Source organism: Nycticebus coucang, chromosome 20, assembly GCF_027406575.1.
Source record: "Nycticebus coucang isolate mNycCou1 chromosome 20, mNycCou1.pri, whole genome shotgun sequence".
NCBI classification, from domain to species: domain Eukaryota; kingdom Metazoa; phylum Chordata; class Mammalia; order Primates; family Lorisidae; genus Nycticebus; species Nycticebus coucang.
In genome coordinates, this window is record NC_069799.1 from 23,991,190 (window position 1) to 24,015,884 (window position 24,695).

Consider the following 24,695-nt stretch of genomic DNA (forward strand, 5'->3'; position numbering starts at 1 on the left):
TACTGGAAAAAAATGCAAATTACAGATGTATCTTTTATTTTTCAGAAGGAGCAGTTGGGAACTTCAGTATTTAAATATCAGAAGGCATACAGAAGAACTAGGGCAATGGATACTGAGGTAAAATATTTACATTTTTGTAAAGCGTAGGAAATTTACATTTTACCTAGGATAACCTGAATTCAAACTTGAGAGAATGAAGGAGAAATCAATTTTCTAGGTCTGTGCCCTTTGCTCAGTGGTTAGGGCACGGCCAGGTATATTGGAGCTGGTAGGTTCCAACCCAGCCCAGGCTTGCTAAACAACAGTGACAACTACAACAAAAAAATAGCTGGGCGTTGTAGTGGGCACCTGTATTCCCAGCTATTTGAGAGGCTGAGGCAAGAGAATTGCTTAAGTCCAAGATTTTGAGGTTGCTGTTAGCTGTGATGCCACAGCACTCTACTGAGAGCGACATCATGAGACTGTCTCAAAAAAATTATTTTCTTTTGTAAATGTCCCTGGGTTGATCTTGTCTCTGTCCTACACCTGCAAAGATAAACTTGTAGAAAACATTATCAGTATGCAATCAAACAGTTTATTTTTAGGAGGTAGATTTGGGCTACAGAACAAAAGTTAGGTTAAATGTTTTTGCTTTTGGGTTCCCAGCAAGAAATTCCTTTATGAATTATCTGAGGGCAGTCCTTATAGAAGGACTGTCTATTTTCAATCTACCTTTTTGGGCAGTTTCACTACAGGGTGTCCCACCCAATTTTTTTTTTTTTTTTTGTAGAGACAGAGTCTCACTTTATGGCCCTCGGTAGAGTGCTGTGGCCTCACACAGCTCACAGCAACCTCCAACTCCTGGGCTTAAGCGATTCTCTTGCCTCAGACTCCCGAGTAGCTGGGACTACAGGCGCCTGCCACAACGCCCGGCTTTTTTTTTTTTTTTAAGACAGAGTCTCACGCAGCAACGTCCAACTCCTGGGCTTAGGAGATTCTCTTTCCTCAGCCTCCCTAGTAGCTGGGACTACAGCATCCACCACAACACCTAGTTATTTTTGTTATTGTTGTTGTTGCAGTTTGGCCAGGGCCAGGTTTGAACCCACCACCCTCGGCATATGGGGCTGGCGCTCTACCCACTGAGCCACAGGCAACGCCCCCACCAAAAATTACCTCTGAATTCACCATAGATAGGAAAACGGGAAATTGTAGCTAAATATACCTTTTTTAAAAAAATATTTATTATGAAATTGTACAAAATATTTACAAAATGTTCTCTATGTGTTGGCTTCGTCTTTGTAAAATTTGTAATGAATATTGTGTAAAGATATGTTTAGCTCCAATTTCTGATTTTCCAAACATGTAGAGACATTGGGGTGATTTGGGGACAATCTGTAGATTTCTTCAAAAATACATTTATAGGGCAACAATCAACCCTCTTTCCCTGTCATATAATTACCCTGATACCTTTTGACCCACAACTGATACAGGGATTATGGGGCCCAGAAACAAATCTTGAATTACAGATGTGCATTAATGTACCTGAGGATTTCCATTTTTCCATTTTCCTTCTTTCTGAATTCCTTTGGATGTACACAGGGCACTAGCTTGCTCCCCAGTTCTCCAAGACCCAAATCTGTCATTCCAAATTCTAAATCCAGTTCCTTCATCAGACACTGCTACCTTATCTAGCCCTTGGAAACTTTGAAGGTCCAGCAGAGAATGTCGTGTTTCAAGATTATGGTTGGTGTTCTTAACTTAGACCACAAGTATTTGTGTTGTTAAAAAAGTCTTGGGTAGAAGGGACTCTGCTGTGTTCTCTAGCTGAGTGCTGTTCTAGTCTAGGACAAGTAACACCAATAATAGGGGTAATTGTTGAAGAAGCTATTTCATAGACTCACTCGAAAAGTGCAAAATCGTATTCAAATTCACTTCCAAAAAGCCAAACTCAGCATACCAGAGTTGGTAGGGAAAAAAGCAGATTATTCAAGAGCAACATGCGGGCTTGGTGCCTGATGGTCAGTGGTTAGTGCTGTAGCCACAAGGTCTTGGGCTGGTGGGTTCAAACTATCCTGGGCCTGCTAAACAAAACAAAATAGAATACCAGGGCATTATGGTGGGCACCTGTTTTCCTAGCTACTAGGGAGGCTGAGGCAAGAGAATTGCTTGAGCCCAAGAGTTTGAGGTTGCTGTGAGCCATGATGCTACAGGACTCTACAGAGGGTGACATAATGAGACTCTGTCTCAAAGAAAATAAATAAATAAAAAAAGAGCAACATGAGGAGATGGCAGACTAATGTTGCAGAAACCACCTCATGCTCCTCAGCTGACCAAAAGATTGTGAAAGGGAAAGGAGCCTGGGAAGCTTTGTGCAGGAGCTTTCTATGTCTAGGTCCCCCTGGCTTGTTGCAAAGGTTATTTGCCATCTGGCATTCTGCTGGATGACGACAGAAATGGAGGTTAACTGCTCAGCATTTTTCTTCATCGGGAGTTCTGCAATCTTCGTTCTTTGGTTAATTGCTAATTCCTGAAATTCTTTTTTTTTTTTTTTGAGACAGAGCCTCCAGCTGTCACCCTGGGTAGAGTGCGGTGGCATCACAGCTCACAGCAACCTCCAACTCCTGGGCTCAAGCGATTCTCTTGCCTCCGCCTCCCAAGTAGCTGGGACTACAGGCCCCCACCACAACGCCTGGCTATTTTTTGGTTGCAGCTGTCATTGTTGTTTGTGGGCCCAGGCTGGATTTGAACCCGCCCGCTCTGGTGTGTGTGACTGGTGCCTTAGCCAATTGAGCCACGGGCACTGAGCCCATTCCTAAAATTCGTAAACAAGGACATAAATAGCCATTGTAATAAAAAGTGACTATTTGCTTCAAGATAGAGTAATTGCTGCTCTTGCAGGATCACATACTTAGAGGGGCCCAGGATACTGAATACCTTGTGTGCGTATTAAAGCCTGGGAGGCCATGCTTACCTTAGTGGTTCTCAGCCCAGGCTTCCAGACAGGATTCCATGTCCAGTTTGAAGAAATGCCATCATCTGTGATTCCACCTTCTCACAGTTTCTGTTAGTCTGAGTTGTTTCATCCACATGGTTTTAATTATTACACCCATGTGATGTTAAGGTTAGGCCAGTGTCAAGCATGAGAGTTTTAAAATGTGTTGAGGCTCTTTTCCCAAGGGAGGTCACAGGGTCTGACCTGCTTGTGCTTCATGGGGACAGGACAACACCACCAATATTACCTTGCCATAGCTAAAATTGCTAGCAGGGTAGGGCACTTGAGGGCAAGAAATATGAAAGTCACACTTTGGTCTTTATGTGAAATCTCCTTGTTCCAGACTGTCTCCTGTAATAAAGAAGTGGAAAGGCTGAGTAACCTTGTAATAAAGAACCTCCACAGGCTGAGTAACCTTGAAGTATACTTTGTTTTGCTTGAAGGTTACTCAGCCTGTGGATGTGGTGGGATCAGGTGAAGGGGCTGTGCTGATGCCTTTAAAGCCATATTACCAGGATGCAGGTGGAATATATATCCGGGTAATCTCACCTGAGAAGGAAATCAAGGGCAGGCAGAGAACGAGAAAGAACTGGTTGCTTCGCAGCTAAATGTGTCTTAACACAGGGTTGTGACTGCATTTTCTTCTGCAATATGTCGCGTTATGAAGTTGCAAATCTTTTCTTCTCTACATGTGATGTTCCTGCCTAATAAGCTTGTTTCAAATAATCCTTTCTTGTAATAGTGAAGAGGATCTGAGAAATCCTCCTCCCCTACGTATACAGCAGTGTCTTCTCTCCATTCTCTCTATCCAAATTCCCATATGCCCTGGAGAATTTTCATCACAAATTTATGTTTATAAAAAATTATGTTCTGTAGTTCTGCAAATGTTCCCTTGTGCTTATTTTAAATGGAAAGAAGTGGATCCCCATATTACCCTGTGTGGATGATGTTGGGTCATGGGATATTAGTAAAGCAGGGGACTATGTACTGTTCATTTTCGGTCCAGAATCACCCTCAGTGCTTGTAAAATAAGGTGACACACGTGCAGTTTTACAGAAGATGGCATGAACGGCATAAAGTAACTCAAAATTCTCAAAATCAGAAGTATTATAAAAACCTTGCTTTCTAGGATGATAAAGAAGAGTTTTCAAAGATAGCATTAGAGATTAGAAGATAGGGCAGATATCTGTACCTTCAGCGTTTTTTTATTTGAGACAGTATCTCAAGCTGTCACCCTAGGTAGAGTGCCTTCCTTGGTGTCACAGCTGAGACCAAACTTCAAATCTTGGGCTTAAGTGATTCTCTTGCCTCAGTCTCTCAAGTAGCTGGGATGGCAGGTGCCTGCCACAATGCCCGGCGATTTTTTGTTTGTAGTTGTTATTGTTGTTTAGCAGGCCTGGGCTGGATTTCAACCCACCAGCTCCAGTGTGTGTAGCCCGTGCCAAGCCTGTACTTTCAACTTTGAAAAAAGAAAATTTAAGACGTTTTTATCAGAATATGATTACATACTTTGTGGATAGTATCAACTCATATGCACCTTCTGAGATTCTCTTTTTATACCTTGTTTGGAAAATAAAGGCTCTCATGGTTATTTACTGGGTTAACATTCAGCTGAGATAAATCCAGTCTTACGTGTGATAAAATATTTTCATGGAACAGAAATATTGGCATCCCTGTTGAGCTTTTTGGAAATTCAAAAATGAGACTTCACCCAATATCTTCTGAATAAAAACTGCATTTAAGGCTTGGTGCCCTTGCACAGTGGTTACTTACCAGCCACATGCACCAAGCCTGGCTTGTTCCAGCCCGGCCCAGGTCAGCTAAACAACAGTGACAACTGCAAGAAGAAAATACTGGGCATTGTGGTCGGTGCCTGGATTCCCAGCTACTTGAGAAGCTGAGGCAAGAGAATCGCTGAAGCCCAAGAGGTGTGAGCTGTGACAACATTGCACTCTACCAAGGGCGATATAGAAAAACTGTGTCTTAAAAAAAACACAAAAAACTTCATTTGACAAGATCTCCAGTTCATGCTTGCACACATTAAAATCTTAGGGCTTCCATTTACCTCACCATGATATTTTCACTTAAGAAATATGCACAGGTCATAGTGTATGATGTAAGTAGGCGCAAGAATCCACATGCCTGTATTGGTGGCCTGAGTTTTGCATTGTAAAGCCAAAAAGCACAGTATTTACATTGGGTTTGTGGATGTTATCCCATCATCTTTCCTCAGTGTTAGAGAGCACATGAGGGACTATCTCTGTGCTGTACTTACTACATAATACCATTCAGTCATGTAAGTCAAAAGTAGTTCTCACCCACTCATTGCTGTAAAAATAAAATTAAATCTTCCCATGGTGTCATGATAAATACTGTTTTTTTTTTTAGTTTTTTTATTTTTATATTTTCAGGAATTGTTGAAATTCAGAGATGTGTCTATAGAATTCTCTATGGATGAGTGGGATTGCCTGGACCCTGCTCAGCAGAATTTGTATCGGGATGTCATGTTAGAGACCTACAGACACCTGGTCTTCCTTGGTGAGGATAACTTCCATATACATGTCTTAACTGTACACTAAGCATTTCATATTGTTTCTCTGCAGGTGGGTTTAGTGGAGATTCTTCTTTGACTGCATTAGTTTAAGATTATTGTTTCTAAGAAAAACATAAGTTCTTGGTGTAGAAAAGAAAATATTTCAGATGTTATCTTGGCATTATATCCTTCCCTACATTGATGGTAATTTCAAAAATGTAGAGGCTTAGAATTGTTGTCCATACCTTTAAGGCTAGTTTCTAGCACCAATTTTTATTTCCATACTACTGGGTAGTGGAGCATTTTAAATGCTTTTAAAATATTCTAAAGTTAAAAAAAAAAAAATATGGGCGGCGCCTGTGGCTCAAGGAGTAGGGTGTCGGCCCCATACACCAGAGGAGGCGGGTTCAAAACTAGCACCGGCCAAAAACCAAAAAAAAAAAAAAGAAGAATTTAAATAAATAAATAAATAAATACCCAAGACTTTAAAAAATATATATATTCTAAAGTTTCTGTGAGAAACCTCTATTTTTAGATTATTCTTTAATATTCTCTAAAATATTGTGTTCTCTACAAAGGTACTAGATTCTTAACTGGTGAAGCCCAACAAGTGTCATGTTATATATTTTTTTCTAATAAAATAGGGCTTGCTGTTTCTAAGCCAGAGCTCATCACCTGTCTGGAGCAAAGGAAAGAACCTTGGAAAGTGAAGACTCACCAGACAGTGGTCAAGCACCCTGGTAGGTTGGAGTGAATGAAGCAGAGAACACTGGTCAGAGGTCCAAAGTTGAAGGTGGAAACCAGACAATGCAACGTGATTAGGGAAGCTCAGCTTATTTGGAAATGATTTCTGGGAAGCCTGGGTTTCTTTCTTTTGCTCCATGAGGCACCTCTGTTCTTGTTTTCTTTTCTTATGTTTATTTTCTCATTGAGACAAAGGCTCATTGTGTTGCCATCAGACCAGCGTGCCATGGCATCAGCGTAGCACAGAGCAATCTTTTTTTCTAAATTTTTTTTTGTAGAGACAGAGTCTCACTTTATGGTCCTCGGTAGAGTGCCGTGGCATCACACAGCTCATAGCAACCTCCAACTCCTGGGCTTAAGTGATTCTCTTGCCTCAGTCTCCCTAGTAGCTGGGACTACAGGCACCCGCCACAACACCGGCTATTTTTTGGTTGAAATTCAGCCGGGGCTGGGTTTGAACCCGCCACCCTCGGTATATGGGGCCGGCGCCTTACTGACTGAGCCACAGGCACCGTCCACACAGAGCAATCTTAACCATCTTGGTTCAAGTGATTTTTCAGTCTCAGCCTCTCAAGTAGCTGGGAGTACAGGTTTCTCCACAAGGCCTGGCTAATATTTTTACTGTTTTTTAGTAGAATCAGAGTCTTGCTCTTGCTCAAACTCACAAACTCAAGCAATCCTCTCACCTTAGCCTCTCAGTTGCTAGGTTTACATGTGTGAGCCACAATGCCTGGCCCTATTCTTCTTTTTAATTTTTTAAAATTTGTTTGAAACAGAGTCTTACTTTGTCACCCTGGGTATAGTTCCATGGTGTCATAGTCACATCAACCTCAAACTTTCAGGCTCAAGGAATCCTCTTGCTTCAGCCTCCCAAGTAGCTGGTACTTCAGGTGCTTACTATAATGACCGGCTAGTTTTTCTTTTTAAGAGACATAGTCTTGCTGTTGCTTGGACTGGACTCCCACTGGTTAAGCTCAAACAATCCACCTGCCTTGCCTTTCCAGAGGGCTAGGATTATAGCTGCCTATACTTTTCTTTTAAATGTTTAGAAGGAGTTTAGTTTTCAGTGATGTTCTTTCTAGTTTATAGTGAGAAGAAAGAACTTTCTATGGCTTATCCAGGACTGCAAAATCTAACCGCTATTTGATTGATTTTCAGAACATAAAAGTTTTTGTGTATTTTTTAGGAGCTCTGAAACATTTTTAAAAAATTTTCTTTAGGCTTGGTGCCTATAGCTCAAGTGGCTAAGGAGCCCGCCACATACAGCAGAGCTGGCGGGTTTGAATCCAGCCCGGGCCTGCTAAACAAGAATGGCAACTACAACCAAAAAATAGCCGGGCATCATGGTGGGCACCCATAGTCCCAGCTACTTGGAAGGCTGAGGCAAAAGAATCACTTAAGCCCACGAGTTGGAGGTTTCTATGAGCTGTGATGCCATGGCAAGCTAGCCAGGATGACAGCTTGAGGCTCTGTCTCAAAATATATATATATTTTTTTCTTTAAGCAGGCATGGTGGCTCACTGCCTAGAATCTTAGCACTCTTCGAGGATGAGGTGGGATGATCATTTGAGTTCAGGAGTATAAGACAAGGCTGAACAAGAGTGAGATCCTTTCACTGCTAAAAATAAAAAACAATACCTAGGCATTGTGGTGGTTGCCTGTAGTCCCAGCTACTTGGGGGGCTGAGACAGAAGGATTACTTCAACCTAGGAGTTTGAGGTTGTTGTGGTTGGCTGATGCTATGGCACTTTAGCCTGGGCAACAAAATGAAAGTGTGCCTCAAAACAATTTTTTTTCTTTAGCACAGTGGTTCTCAACCTTCCTAATGCTGAGATGTATTTTCATTGTTAAAAAGGGGTCGTAACCCACAGGTTGAAAACCACTGCCTTAGCATCCTATTCAAAATGTGAGAGTGAGCAGTTAGTACTAGTATTTGGGTCAGGCACCTCAGGACACTTCAAATAGATGGCATATGTGTTTTGCTTTATAGTTTTTGATTCAATGAAGTTTTCAAATAAGATTCTGCAGAAAGAGTAGTCAGTAAATTTTATCAGAACAGTTAAGAATCTCCCCAAATATAGAAAAAACTCATATAATTTAACGTCAACATTGTCTTTATATGAACTGTGATAAATAGTTTAATTTGTGTATGCTCTCATTTCTCAACTTTATTTTATTTTATTTTATATTTTTGAGACAGAGTCTCAAGCTATTGCTCTCGTAGAGTGCAGTGGCATCATAGCTCACAGCAACCTCCATCTCGTGGGCTTAAGTGATTTTCTTGTCTTAGAGCCTCAGGTAGCTGAGACTGCATGCGCCTGCCACAACACCGGACTACTTTTTGTTTGTAGTTGTCCTTGTTGTTCGGCAGGCCAGGGCTAGATTCTAACCCACCAGCTCTGGTGTATGTGGCTGGCACCTTAGCCACTGGCCTACAGGCGCTAAGCCCAGTTTCTCAACTTTTTTTTTTTTTTGAAACAGAGCCTCAAGCTGTTACCCTGGGTAGAGTGCTGTGGCATCACAGCTTACAGCAACCTCCAACTTCTGGGCTTAAGCGATTCTCTTGTCTGAGCCTCCCAAGTAGCTGGGTCTAAAGGTGCCTGCCACAATCCCCGGCTAATTGTTGGTTGTAGTTCTCATGGTTGTTTGGCAGGCCCAGGCTGGATTTGAACCTGTCAGCTCTGGTATATGTGGCTGGCACCTTAGCCGCTTGAACTACAGGCGCCACTCCCCAATTTCTCAACTTTAATATAGTGGAAGGTATCTACTCCGTACATTTCTTATGTATGCTGTCATTGGGGAGTTACGGTATTCTTGAGCATATATTAAATTCTCTATTGTTACAAAATCACTCTTATAAACTTTTCTGAGATAGGTTCTCACTCTACTACCCTGGGGTTAAGTTCAGAGGCGTTGTAGATCACAGCAACATCAAACTCTTGTGTTCAAGTGATCCTTTCTTTTCAGCCTCCCCAGTAGGTGGGACTAGAGGCATCTGCCACAGTCTCTGGGTAGTTTTTCTATTTTTACTAAAGAAGGGGTCTTGATCTTTCTCAGGCTGCTCTTGAATGCCTGAGCTCAGGTGATCCACCTGCCGTGGCCTCCTAAAGTGATTAAGATTACAGATAGGGGCCACCGTGCCTGTCATAAATAACCTTTATTTTATAACTATCTCTTGCTTAGGTTATGCTTACCAGGACTGTATTATGCACACAGACACACACAAACACAGAAATGCAGTAGACCTTTGCAAGTTGACCACTCAAGGGATCGTAAAAATCTTGTCAACACACATAGGTGGTTACCATAAGGAACCTGGCCTAGTGTACTGATACGTACTTGTGGTGCATGCCCAGTCATTAGGTTAACTTGGGGAGGTGTTCAATGTAGGGAGGTGTTCAATGTAGGGAGGTGGCCAGTTGCAGGTTCTTGTGTCTGTACATATTTACATATACACACAAATAGATATATAAACATACACACACACACACAAAGTGCCAGTGTCTTCAGGCCTGTGTCCTTTGTCATGAGTAATTGTCTCCCTTCAGGTCTCTGGGTAGGTGGGACCAGCCCCAGATCATGGCTTGGAGAAATTGTAGATGCCACATAATCACTTCAGAATTCTCAGTGGGGCTTGGCGCCCATAGCCCAATGGTTGTGGCGGTGGCCACACACACCAAGGCTGGCGGGATTGAACACAGCCCAGGTCAGCTAAACAACAACTACTGCAACAAAAAAATATCCAGGCATTGTGGCAGGTACCTGTTGTCCCAGATACTTGGGAGGCTGAGGCAAGAGAATCACTGAAGCCCAAGAGTTTGAGGTTGCTGTGAGCTGTGATGCGGTAGTACTCTTCCTAGCGCAACATAGTGAGACTCTGTCCCCCCCACTAAAAAAACAAACAAACAAAATTCTCAGTGGGAGAATTTTATTTTAGTGTTCATTCTGAGTATGGTGTATGATGTTTCATTGTGATTTTGCTTTGCATTTCTTCAGTAGTTAACTAATTTTGAGCACCCTTTCTAATGCTTCTTGGCTGTATATCTTTTTTGAATAATGTCAGTTCAATCCTTTGTCACTTCTTCCTTCTTTGTTTTTATTTCTTTTAAGAGACAGAGTCTCACTTTGTCACCCTTGGTAAAGTGCTTTTCATCACAGCTCACAGTAACCTCCAGCTCTTGGGCTTAGGTGATTCTCTTGCCTCAGCCTCCCAAGTAGCTGGGACTACAGTTGCCTGCCACAACGGCCAGCTATTTGTTGTTGTTGTTGTTTCAGTTTGGCTGGGGTCGGGTTCGACTGCCACCCTCGGTATATGGGGCTGGTGCCCTACTTACTGAGACACAGGTGCTGCCTTTTCATTTTTTTTTATTGAGACAGAATCTCACTGTTACCCTTGGTAGCGTGATGTGTCATCGTAGTTTACAGCAACCTCAAACTCCTGGGATAAAGCAAATATCTTGCCTCAGCCTCCCAGGTACCTGGGAGTACAGACGCCCACCACAATGTCCAGCTATTTTTTAGTGAGGAGGTCTCACTCTTGCTCAGGCTCTTCACAAGCTCTCCTGGCCTCAAGCAGTCCTCCAGGCTCATCCTTCAAGAGTGCTAGGATTATACCCCTGAGAAACCATGGCCAGCCTTATTTTGCTACTTTTGACTAGAGAGTTCTGTTATGTTTCCAGGTCTAAGTAATACACCATGTTTAAGTTGTCTATTATCTTATTAATCTTTTTACTAATCTTTCAATTGATTATTAAAAATGGTGTTTTTTGTGAGGGTATATGGCACACCTCCTGGGTGAGGGACACAACTATAACCAGGACTTTACCTAACAAATGCAAACTTTGTAACCTAATTTTTTTAATTTTTTTTTTTTTTTGAGACAGATTCTCAAGCTGTTGACCTGGGTAGAGTGCTGTGGTTTCTTAGCTCATAGCAACCTCCAACTCTTGGGCTCAAGTGATTCTTCTGCCCCAGTTATTATATATATAAATTTTTTTTTTTTTTGAGACAAAGTCTCAAGTTGTTGCCCTGGGTAGAGTGCTGTGGCATCACAGCTCACAGCAACCTCCATCTCCTGGGCTCAAGTGATTCTCCTGCCTCTGCCTCCCAAGTAGCTGGGACTATTACTACTACATTTTTCTCTTGGCTGTTTAGGCCACAAGTGTATATTGTCCAATATAATTGTAGCTACTTCACCCACTTAGAGTTACTATTTGCTTGGCATACAGATTTTTTTGTCTTTTTACTTTTAGCCTATTTGAGTCCATAAAGCTACAAGGAGTTTTCTTTAGACCTTATATTGTAGAAACTCATTTATTGTAAGTCTATTCAGCCGTATCATCTTTTTGGATTATTAAGTTAATTACATTAAATATAAGTTAAAGTTACTATTACTTTATTTCTGCTAGATATTTTCTCCTCATTTCTTCTCTTGCTACCTTCATTTCTGTTTAATTGATTTTTGTAATTAGTCTGATTGCTTTCTTAGTTTACTTCACATGAATTCTATAGATATTTTCTTTTTTTTTTTTTGTGGAGACAGAGTCTCACTGCACCGCCCTCAGGTAGAGTGCCGTGGTGTCACACGGCTCACAGCAACCTCTAACTCTTGGGCTTACGCAATTCTCTTGCCTCAGCCTCCCGAGCAGCTGGGACTACAGGCGTCCGCCACAACGCCCGGCTATTTTTTTGTTGCAGTTTGGCCGGGGCTGGGTTTGAACCCACCACCCTCGGCATATGGGGCCGGCGCCCTACTTACTGAGCCACGGGCGCCGCCCTCTATAGATATTTTCTTTATGAACATCTTGAAGAATTGAAATTATAAAAAGTTCTTAAAAGTATAACAATATTATTAATATTATTCAGACTCATATCAAGCTAACTTCAATTGAATGTAAAAATTATAACTGTTTATATTCCTTATTTTTTTGTTCTATGGCTTTTGTTTTGTTTTCTTTGTCAGAGTCTCACTCTGTGTCCCTGACTAGAGTGCTGTGGCATTGTCATAGCTCACAGCAACCTCAAACTCTCAGATTAATGAGATCGTCTTGCTTCAGTCTCTTCAACAGCTGGAAGTACAGTCCCCAGCCACAATGCCCTGCTAGTTTTTTTGTTTATTTGTTTGTTTTGTTTTGTTTTTGTTTTTTGAGACAGAGTCTCAATTTTCTTACTCTCATTAGAGTGCTCTGGCGTCATACCTCACAGCAACGTACACCTTTTGGGCTGGAGCGATTCTCTTGCCTCAACTTTCTAGTAGCTGGGACTATAGGTGCTTGCCACAGTGCCTGGCTATTTTAGAGATGAGGTCTCTCTCTGGCTCAGGTTGGTGTGGAACCTGTGAGCTCAGGAAATCACTTGCCTTGACATCCCAAGTGCTAGGATTATAGGCATGAGCCACCTTTCCCATCCTTTCTTTCAACTTACTGATGCCACCAATTTCATCTTGTTACATTGAACACTTATACCATTAACAGAAGTTTCATGTTAAGATTATGTTTTGGTCTTTGAATTTTAAAGCATGATTTAAAAAGCTTTCTGGGCTCAACACCTGTAGCTCAGCAGCTAGGGCATCAGCCAGATATACCCGAGCTGGCAGGTTTGAATCCAGACCTGACCTGCCAAACAACAATGACAACTACAACCAAAACATACCCTGGTGTTGTGGCAGGCACCTGTAGTCCCAGCTACTTGGGAAGGTGACGCAGGAGACTTGCTTAAGCCCAAGAGTTTGAGGTTGCTGTGAGCTGTGATGCATGGCACTCTACTCAGGGTGACAGCTTACAATTCTGTCTCAAAAAACAAAAAATAGGGTGCCACCTGTGGTTCAGTGGGTAAGGCGCCAGCCCTATATAGCGAGGGTGGTGAGTTCAAACCCAGCCCCAGCCAAACTGCAACAAAAACGTAGCTGGGTATTGTGGTGGTGCCTGTAGTCCCAGCTACTCGAGAGGCTGAGGCATAGAGAATCGCCTAAACCCAGGAATTGGAGGTTGCTGTGAGCTGTGTGATGCCATGGGCACTCTACCAATGGTGATAAAGTGAAACTTAGTCTCTACAAAAAAAAAAACATAAAAATAAATAAAATAGAAGTGTTTACTGACCTGTCATTATAATAATTCAAAATTTTACTTAAATGTACTTAGTTCTTTTTTTTTTTTTCAGTTTTACTTATTGTTACCTAATTTAGCATTGTTCTCAAGTATAATTTCAAAGAAAGGGTTTTGAGATTTCCTCCTTTGAGGAATCTCCTTTGAGATTTCTTCTTTGGCAGTTTTTATCATGCATTTAACTTGATAAATATTTATTTTGTTCTTTATCTTAAAGGGATGTTTTGCTGGATATAGTAGATATGTTTTAAAATTTTTGTTCTTTCAGCACTTTGACTATATTGTCCAACTATTTTTTTTTTTGCAGTTTTTGGCAAGGGCTAGGCTTGAACCCGCCACCTCCAGCATATGGGGATGATGCCTTACTCCTTTGAGCCACAGGCACCACCACATCCAACTCTTTTTTGATAGGGAAGTGTGTGTCAAAAAATCCACTAGTAATCTCAGAAGAGCGTGCTTAGAGATGACACATCTGTTTCCTTTCCTGGCTTTCAGGATACTCTTGTGTGGCTTTCAAATCTTTGATCTTCATGTGTCTTTTTATGGGTCTCTTAGTGTTTCTCCTAGCTGAGGTGTGGTGAGCTTGATATTCTGTATTTTTTTTCTTTGAAAATTTCTCAGTCTTTTCCCTGTGTTCTTCAAGTTAGGAATTTCTCTTCTTTTAAAGCTTTTCTTTTTGTTGATCTCCGTTTTTATGATTTTACTTAGTTGTTTGTATCATTCCCATTTCATCCATTTACCATCATTAAGATAAAACTCGTAGATAATTTAGACATCTCTATTTTTTATGGTTGATTCTATGTTATTTATTTTGTTTCTTCGGGTTATGTCACCGTATTATTTTTTACATGTTCTAATCTTTCACTGATTTTTGAGGATCACCAAAAGGCACCTTTGTTTTTTGTTTGTTTGTTTGTTTGTTTTGAGAGAGAGTGTCACTCTGTTGCCCTCAGCAGAGTGCAGCACAGCACACAGCAACCTCAAACTCTCAGGCTTAAGGCATTCTCTCGCCTCCACCTCCCAGGTAGCTGGGACTACAAGTGCCTACCACAGTGCCCTGCTATTTTTTTTTTAATTTATTGTATGGGATTCATTGAGGTACAAGATACCAGGTTAAACTGATTGCATTTGTCAGGTAAAGACCCTCTTACAATTGTGTCTTGCCCCCAAAAGGTGTGGCACACATCAAGACCCCACCCCCTTGCTCCTTTCCTCTCTCTGCTCTTCCTTTCTCTACCCCTCCCTCCTTTTTTCTCTGTATGTTCTCCCCTTCCCCCACACCTACCGTGTCATTAATTGTCATTAATTCTCCTTATATCAAAATTGAGTACATAGAATTCATGTTTCTCCATTCTTGTAATGCTTTACTAAAAATAATGTGTTCCACTACCATCCAGGTTAATACAAAGAATGTAAAGTCTCCATCATTTTTAATGGCTGAATAATATTTAATAGTGTACATATAGCACAGCTTGTTAATCTATTCCTGAGTTAGTGAGCATTTAGGCTGTTTGCATATTTTGTGCCTGGCTATTTTTTGTTCTAGTTGCCATTGGTGTTTAGCTGGCCAAGGCTGGGTTCAAACCCACCACCCTTCGTGTCTGTGGCTGGCACCATAACCTCTGTGCTATGGGCACCGAGTCACATAAGGCACCTTTCACAAAATCCATGATGTGGCTTTACCTTACAGGACTGACAAAAATTATACTAAAGACTTGAGGCAGTTCAGTATACATTCTAAAAGTGTTTCGCCTGTGGAATTGTGTGGCTATTTTCTAGCTGAAGCATTTTCTCCATTTTCCTCCTAAGAGCTTGTAATCACTTGTTAGACCTGAATCTGTCCTATTGTCTTGGAGTCTCTATGTGCTGTAACAATATTTTAACTTTGGTTTCAGCTTCCCTGGTCAGTTTTATAAAGACTGCACCATTCTTGGGCAACTCCTATGGCTCAAAGGAGTAAGGTGCTGGCCCCATATGCTGGAGGTGGCGGGTTCAAACCCAGCCCTGGCCAAAAACTGAAAAAAAAACACTACCACACCACCAACAACAACAAAAAACCCCAAACCTGCACCATTCCCTTCAGCACTCTCCCTCTTGGGAGACATAACCTATCTTTAGAAAAGCCCCGAAAAGCCAGTAGAGTTAATGTGGGTCTCTATTTTTCTTTTGAGGAAAAAGTTTACTTTTATATGGACAATGCTGTTTTCAGATGGGGGAAAGTCTGTGGTCTATAAGTAGAACAAACTTTTCTTCCCATATTTTGCAACTTTTGTCATGATAATTTTTTTTCTTATTTGATTTTATATAGTAATGTGTTTTTGAGACAGAGTGTCTTTCACCACGGATAGAGAGCTGTGGTATTATAGTCAACAGCAAACTCAACCCCCTGGGCTCAAGAGATACTTTTGCCTCAGCTTCTTGAGTTGCTGGGCCTGCAGGTGTCTTCCACTCACCTCACTAATTTTTTCTATTTTTGGTATAAACAGGGTTTCACTCTGGCTCAGACTGCTCTCAAATACATATGTTGAAGCAATCCACACTCTACAAACATAAACTACAAACATAAACCACTGCACCCGGCCGGTATGTGCCTCTTCACATTGTGCTCACATGGTGGGCTAAAAGTTCTCACTTTGTTTTTATAATCGCTAAAATGCAGTATATATTTCTTACTTATATGTATCTCAGAAATTATTATGGCATTTGTGCTCTTCTATGCCATCTTATTACTGTGCTGGGCATAATTTTACAGGCAAAATTTGTAATGTATATTTATTCAATTGTGATGAAACTCAATTGCATAATTTTGTATTTTTAAATTTCTTTCAGTTATGTTTAATCATTCTACCCAGAGCAATTTGCAAGTGCTCGGCATGAATATGTTATTACCAGAGATAATCCTGAGAAGATACGAAAATGATACCCCTGAAAATTTAAACTCAATAAAAGACTGGGATAGGGTGTGTGAGTATAAGCAGCAGAAACTGTGTTACAATGGACTAGATGAATGTTTAACAGCTACACATGGTAAAATCTACCAATGGAGTAAATGTTTCAAAGTTTTCAGAAAATTATCAAATGTAAATAGACATAAGATAATATGTACCGGGGAAATAAGATTTGAGTGTAAAAAATATGAGAAAGCCTTAAACATATGCTCAAACATTGATAAACATAAGATAACCCATAAGATAACTGCTTTTGTGGAAAAGCAGTGCAAATGTAAAGAATGTTGCAAAGTCTTTATATCTTGCTCAAGACTGTCTAAGCACAGGGAAATTCATACTGCAAAGAATATCTCCCATTGTGAGAATGATGACAAGTGTCTTAGCCACAGCTCAAGATATTCTTACTATATGACAATTTATAACGTAGAGAAACCCTACACATGTAAAGAATGTGACAAAGCCTTCAACAATTATTCAAACCTTTTTGTACATCAAAGAATTCATTCTGGAGAGAAACCCTACAAATGTGAAGAATGCGGAAAAGCCTTTAACAATTCCTCAACTCGTTCTGTACATAGAAGAATTCATTCTGGAGAAAAACCCTACAAATGTGAAGAATGTGGAAAAGCCTTTAAAGATTCCTCAACCCTTTCTGTACAGAAAAGAATTCATTCTGGAGAGAAACCCTACAAATGTGTAGAATGTGGAAAAACCTTTAACCAGTACTCACATCTTTCTGTACATAAAAGAATTCATTCTGGAGAGAAACCCTACATATGTCAAGAATGTGGCAAAGGCTTTAAACATTCCTCAAACCTTTCTGTACATAAAAGAATTCATACTGGAGAGAAACCCTACAAATGTCAAGAATGTGGCAAAGGCTTTAAACATTCCTCAAACCTTTCTGTACATAAAAGAATTCATTCTGGAGAGAAACCCTACAAATGTGAAGAATGTGGAAAAGCCTTCAACCGGTACTCACACTTTTCTGTACATAAAAGAATTCATTCTGGAGAGAAACCCTACAAATGTGAAGAATGTGGAAAAGCCTTCAACCGGTACTCACACTTTTCTGTACATAAAAGAATTCATTCTGGAGAGAAACCCTACAAATGTTTAGAATGTGGAAAAACCATTAACCAGTACTCACATCTTTCTGTACATAAAAGAATTCATTCTGGAGAGAAACCCTACAAATGTCAAGAATGTGGCAAAGGCTTTAAACATTCCTCAAACCTTTCTGTACATAAAAGAATTCATTCTGGAGAGAAACCCTACAAATGTGAAGAATGTGGAAAAGCCTTTAAAGATTCCTCAACCCTTTCTGTACATAAAAGAATTCATTCTGCAGAGAAAACTTACAAATGTGAAGAATGTGGAAAAGCCTTCAACCGGTACTCACACTTTTCTGTACATAAAAGAATTCATTCTGGAGAGAAACCCTACAAATGTGAAGAATGTGGAAAAGCCTTTAACCGGTACTCACACCTTTCTGTACATAAAAGAATTCATTCTGGAGAGAAACCCTTCAAATGTGAAGAATGTGGAAAAGCCTTTAAAGATTCCTCAACCCTTTCTGTACATAAAAGAATTCATTCTGGAGAGAAATCCTTCAAATGTGAAGAATGTGGCAAAGGCTTTAAACATTCCTCAACCCTTTCTGTACATAAAAGAATTCATTCTGGAGAGAAATCCTACAAATGTCAAGAATGTGGCAAAGCCTTTAACCGGTACTCAAACCTTTCTGTACATAAAAGAATTCATTCTGGAAAGAAACCCTGCAAATGTGAAGAGTGCGGAAAAGCCTTTAACCGGTATTCAACCCTTTCTATACACAAAATAATTCATTCAGGGGAGAAACCCTACAAATGTGAAGAATGTGGCAAAGCCTTTAACCAGTACTCACACCTCTGTACATAAAAAAATTCATTCTGGAGAGAAACGTTAGAAATATGAATAGTGTGGCAAACCCTTTAACTCTGGGTCAAACCAGTCTGTACATGTGATAGCATGGAAACTCTAGAAATATGAAGAATATGGCAGTACCTTACTTGGTGTTCATAACTTACTGAGCTTATAAGAATTTACACCAAAGAGAAATCTTACAACTGTGTTTGGTATAGCGATGCACTTAAACAGAGCTCAAACTTTACTACACGTAAGAAGATTCATATTGGAGAGAAATATTACAAATAAGAATAAATTGCTAAGGTTTTAACTGATTCTTAGCCCTTAGTAAAAATAAGAGAAATCATGTCGGAGAAAAAAATGCCAATATGAAGTTATGTGGAAGCTTTATGCCAGTAATCATTGTTTTCTGTACACAGTAGAATTCATGTTTTTTTTTTTTGTGTGTGTGTGTGTTTGTGTTTTTGGCCGGGGCTGGGTTTGAAGCCGCCACTTCCGGCATATGGGACCGGCGCCCTACTCCTTGAGCCACAGGCGCCACCCCAGTAGAATTCATGTTAAACAGAAAGGCTGTGAATGTGAAGAATGTGACAAGTGTTTAACTTCTGCTCAAATCATTCTCTATATGAAATTTATGACAGAAAACCCCTACAACTGTGAAGACAGTGTCGAATCTTATAACCAGTATTCACACATTTCAGTACATAACAAAATTCATAGAGATATTCTACATATGTGAAGAATATGACAATGTCTTTTAATACTTCTCATACTTTTGTAATCATAATTCACACGGAAGAAATACCCTACAAATGTTAATGATGTCTTAAAGTCGTGTTTATCCTGTTCAGTAGGGCTAAAAAGAGATAGGGGCAGATGATTCTAGGGCATCCTTTGTCCATAATAAGTAGGAACAAAGTTACCAGAGGGGACTGCCAGGAAAGAAATGCATTTCAGGAAGGCTTTAAAAAACTGAACTGATGTTTGCTTTACAGAACTGAGTCTCAGAGGTAGAGAGGCCCCAGTGTGGAGATATGGCCAAGGCCATAAAAAGGGATCTTTGCAGCATCCATACAAGTATGGTGACAGTAGCCTCAAGGGACCCATTTTCATAAACACAGTAAAATTTTCATCACTTTTATCACAGTTTACAAATACTATGACAATTTCTGGAAATTGCTTTACAGGGATAAAAATGAGAGGACTCTCCATTCAGGAATTTTTCCCCCTTTCCAGTAAAAATAGTAAATATATTACCCCACCACCACCACTTAACATAGATTTGGAAAATTGTCATGAACGGGAAAAATCTCACTCACCCAGGGTGTTCTCCACTTGATAAGGTAGATGTCTCCCTTCTCTGGAGTGTACTGTGTTGTAATAAACTTTGACCTTTTGCTCACTTGTGCCTACTTGTTCTGCTCATTTTCCACTGTCTTGGTACCAGTAACTATGCTGTGTCACCTGAAACCAAAACCAGGGAACACACACTTGACATCTGTTCCCCTTATGTGACATTTTAGTCCAAAATCTGGGAGGAAAGTGTACATTTTCAGCAAGATAAGGTAATGGAACTTTAAACATTCTGAATTCACGCTGCCTGATGCACACTTACAGCTCTCACTCTCTTTGCTTTCCAGGTAATGTAGCTCTTTACCTACCCCTGCTCCATTTTTTTTTTTCTATCTCCACAATGCACACCATCCCCCAGTTGGGCCTAATATTCAAAAGCATAAAAAGGCTTGGCTCCACAAGCAGAACATTAAAGCAGATTTTTAAGGTCTTGATACGGAAAATTGGGATGAAGAGACAGCAAGAGAAAGCCAGGCCAGCATCAGTTCCCAAAAGCAGTAAGAAGCTTTTGAAATGGTTGCTATTACTATGGAAGAAGGTTGTCAGGAACAGAGTTACTCTAGGGTCAGGCAAGAAACCACCAGGCCAGAGCCTGGTAATGGGACTACTGGACCCTACATCAATGTCTGGCAATTTTTCAAGACAGGGTCTTGCTGTTGCTCAGGCTGGTCTTGAACCTGGGAATTCAAGCAATTCACCTGCCTCCGCCTCCCAGAATCCTGAAATTAAAGGCATGAATCGGATAAATTTTTCTTTTTTTTTTTTTGAGACACAGGCTCAAGCTGTAGCCTTGGGTACAGTGCCTGCTATCATAGCTCATAGTAACCTCAAACTTTGGGGCTCAATCGATTCTGTTGCCTCAGCTTCCCAAGTAGCTGGGACTACAGTCGCCAGCCACAATGCCCTTCTATTTTCTGTTGTTGTTGCAGTTCTCGTTGCTTTAGCTGTCCCGGGCCGTGTTCGAGCTTGCCAGCCTTGGTGTACGTTACCGGCGCCCTACCCACAGAGCTGGTGGCACCACCTGGACAGGAAATATTTTTTTTAAAATATATTTTACTGACATTCTGAATGTCAAGGGTAATGCAACGCAGCTATAATGGACATTCAGAGAAAACTAAAGACTTACAAAATTGCATTGAAGGGTAGATTAGGCACTGGCTTCAGTACATAGCTTTCCAAGTGGAGTACTTTGAATGTGATCATAGTGATATTCAGGCATGAGGTATGTAGCAGAGTCCTGATACAATAAAAATGTCAAGTTATATCAATGTACACGAGGAGAAAATTTTTACTTTCCTCCAATGATTCATACAAGAAACTATTAACAGTGTTTATTCTTCTGGATACTTCCTATGAGTTTATAAATATACATTTTTTAAAGAATCAATTATGTCATTCTCCATTGCTCTTTTATTTACCGTTTTCCTAGCTATGGTTAACAGACATGTATTTATATCAGTCTGAGATCAGATCTGAGGCCTATTTCATAAATTCTCAGGACTAGTGTCTATTCTAAGTCAACAATTCTTACTGTTAAAATTCACGTCCAAACGTAACTGAAATATGTAAACTAAAAATTTTAGTGCACACGTAGGCACTTGTCTTTGAACACATGTTCTTGTTTTAAACTGATTTCTAGTTTATCATCATTAAATTGTTTTCATTTACTGGAATAGTAAAATGATATCTTACAACTACAATGAGAACTGTGGGTTTCAGAAGCTCAAGTTTGGGATGAAAAATTAAAGAGAAATCTGACCTGCGATTCACACATGCAGTTAAAATGAATTTTATTGGATAAAAAGCAAAATTATCTAAAATTAAAAAGACTCAAAACCATTAATGTTTTCTTATGCTCTATAATACGGAAATTTAGTACATTTATATGATAAAATGTTGCATGATCCCAGTGTAAAATGCCAATGAAATACAGCAAAAGTGGCCAGGCAGGTATCTCTCACCTGTAATCCCAGTTCTTTGGGAGACTATGGCGTGAGGATTTCTTGAGCTGAGGAGTTCCAGACCACTCAGAGCAAAAGTGGGACCCCGTCTCTATGAAAAACAGAAAAACTAGGCTGGGCACCTGTGGTTCAAACGGCTAAGGCACCAGCCACATACACCTAAGCTGGTGGGTTAGAATCCAGCCTGGGACCGCCAAACAACGATGATGGCTGCAAACAAAAAATAGCTGGGCGATGTGACAGAAGACTGTAATCCCAGCTACTTGGGAGGTGGAGACAGGAGAATCGCTTGAGCCTATTAATTTGAGGTTTCTATGAGCTGTGATGCCACTGTACTCTATCCAGGGTGACAGCTTGAGGCTCTGTCTCAAAAAATAAAAAAATAAATAGAAAAAACTAGCCCTGGAGAACATAGCACTGTGTTTATGGCATCAGCCACATGCACTGAGGCTGGCAGGTTTGAGCCCCGACCAGGCCAGCTAAACAACATTTCCAACTGCAACAAGAAAATACCTGGGTATTGTGGTGGGTGCCTGTAGTCCCATGTACTTGGGAGGCTGAGGCAGGAGAATCGCTGAAGCCAAAGAGAGTTGGAGGTGGCTGTGAGCTGTGATGGCATAGCACTCTACTGAGGGTGACATAGTGAGACTCTGTCTCAAAAAAATAGAAAAACTCCCCAAGGTTGGTGGTGCACACCTCCTCAGGAGGCTGAGGAAAGAGGATTGCTCTTCGTCAACTATTTGAGGTTGAGCTATGATGCCATGGCACTCTAGCCAGGGTGACAGAGGGAGAGTCTATCTAAAAACAAAAATGCAACAAAAGTCACACAAAGGTCAATACGCATATTAGATTTAACATTGTATAATAAAATAAGATCCTTCAAAATAAACAGAAGTTGAAAATTAGGCAAATAAGATTAGAAGACTCGGGCGGCGCCTGTGGTTCAGTCAGTAGGGCGCCGGCCCCATATACCGAGGGTGGCGGGTTCAAACCCAGCCCTGGCCAAACTGCAACCAAAAAAAAAAAAAAAAAAATAGCCGGGCGTTGTGGCAGGCGCCTGTAGTCCCAGCTACTCGGGAGGCTGAGGCAAGAGAATCGCCTTAAGCCCAGGAATTGGAGGTTGCTGTGAGCTGTGTGAGGCCATGGCACTCTATCGAGGGCCATAAAGTGAGACTCTGTCTCTACAAAAAAAAAAAAAAAAAAAAAAAAAAGATTAGAAGACTCTTTTGTCATGAAACCCAGAGCTCATAGTCTTTCTCTGGGGGATGTTTGTGGGTTAGTTTCTCAACTGAATCAGCTCAGTTGTTTCAAAGTAAATAGGAAAGGTTCTCATCCAGGGGATCATTGCTGCATTCCTCAAAGCTCCTTCATGGATATAAGCCATTTCCTAGTTCCAATCTCAGAATGAAAGACTACCAAAGACACACACACTCAGGATCCCTGACTCTCACCCTCCTTTCAACCTCCATATGAAGAGTCCAAGGCCGCACCTTCATTTGGATGTGGTTTTTACTGGAATCAGCATAGTGTCTTAGTGATTCCTTCATATGATCAATTGTGTTTATCTGGGCCTTTTTCTGTAAAGCAGGTCTTTTGTGTGTGTGTGTGTGTGTATAGAGACAGAGTCTCACTTTATCACCCTCAGTAGAGTGCCGTGGCGTCACACTGCTCACAGCAACCTCCAACTCCTGGGCTTAGGTGATTCTCTTGCCTCACCTCCCAAGTAGCTGGAATCACAGGCGCCCCCCACAGTGCCTTGGTATTTTTTGGTTGCAGTTCAGCCAGTTCCAGGTTTGAACCCACCACCCTCGGTATATGGAGCTGGCGCCCTACCCATTGAGGTCTGTTGCAAAGGGGGCAGGTTAGTGGGGAATTACATACAGAGGCAGAAGATATCTGGGTCTTCACCTCCCAATTTTATTTTTTGGGTGCAGGGGGCAGGGATTGTTTTGAACTCACCACTTCCGGTATATGGGGCGGGCTCCCTATTCCTTTTAGCCACAGGTGCCGCCCCAATTTCATGTTGAAGCTGAAGAGAAAAGTCCCCGCCCTTACACGTCCAGATTCAGAGTGTGTATTGCCCTGCTGGCTTCGTCTTTTAAAAGCAGGTATACTGAAGACATTTTTCCTTTCTACTACTCTTCATGACTTCAATAAGAAAGGCTAAGGTGGTGATTGCACTGGGGACCTACAAACTGAGTGCTGTTATAGTGGTATGAAGCGGCACATGAAAGGCATGAGACACAAGGGAAAAAAATGCAATGGTTTCCTTCCCATGGGATTCCTGACTCAGTTCTCTCATAGAAGTATTTAAGACCTTGGCCAGATTTCAAGATGCGGAATGAAGCAACTGATTGACACGTGTATATATGTTGCGTGTGAAGACAATATTTTGTGTTAAAATTGTCTATGTTGATGTTATAATTTTCAAATGCTTAGAAAAGACAAATATTATGTTATCTTCGGTAGTTCCCCAGAGACCACACAGCCAGACAAGCTGTATTTGCAAAGGAATCCTTTATTGAGGAGCCAGCCAGTGACCGCCTCATTATTTCAATGACGGGTTTCGGAGAGCAGCCCTGAGTGCTTAAGTGGTCAGATTTTTTTTTTGTGTGTGTGTGTGTGTGCTTTTTGGCCAGGGCTGGGTTTGAACGTGCCACCTCCGGCATATGGGACCGGTGCCCTACTCATTGAGCCACAGGCGCCACCCAAGTGGTCAGATTTTTAAGGCTTGGTTTGCATCCTGGTTGGTGCGCAGACTGTCCAGGTGCATCCAGGTAGGGTAGCAAGCAAACACTGTACGGAAGTAGAATTTTGCAGTTAGTTAGCTATACATTTTAGTTTCAGTACTTTCCCCCCAGGTATTGTTTAAAGGTAAATCTGGGGATAGTTGGTACCACTTGGTCTTTTCCCAGGGAGTTAGCCAAGCAAGAAATTGGGAGTGAACTAGAAATTCACTAGAGGCAAGAAATCAATTAGTACTTTCTCATCTATCTTGGGAGTGAACTAGACTTACTTCATTTTTGAAAGCTTGTAGTCTGGAAATTTGCCAGGATTTAACTGGCATTTTTTCTATCTCAGCCTAGGCCGTCTAGGCCTAATATTCCCAACTGTTTTTTTTTTTTTTTTTTGGAAAGTGGGTCAAACCATTGACTTAGTGGCAGGTATAGTGTC

General features: G+C 41.0%; 1 protein-coding gene across 1 annotated transcript in view; it reads left to right on the forward strand.

Moving 5' to 3' along the window:
• LOC128572512 (zinc finger protein 726-like) overlaps positions 1-18,946 on the forward strand; it is a 440,502-nt gene extending 421,556 nt beyond the window's left edge. The window contains exons 2-6 of the mRNA XM_053572551.1: positions 46-117; positions 5,383-5,509; positions 6,149-6,244; positions 16,181-18,205; positions 18,849-18,946. Coding sequence (XP_053428526.1) covers positions 106-117; positions 5,383-5,509; positions 6,149-6,244; positions 16,181-18,205; positions 18,849-18,946 — 2,358 coding nt within the window. The 5' untranslated portion in view covers positions 46-105. The remainder of the gene's footprint in view (positions 1-45; positions 118-5,382; positions 5,510-6,148; positions 6,245-16,180; positions 18,206-18,848) is intronic.
• The last annotated feature ends 5,749 nt before the right edge of the window (positions 18,947-24,695 follow it).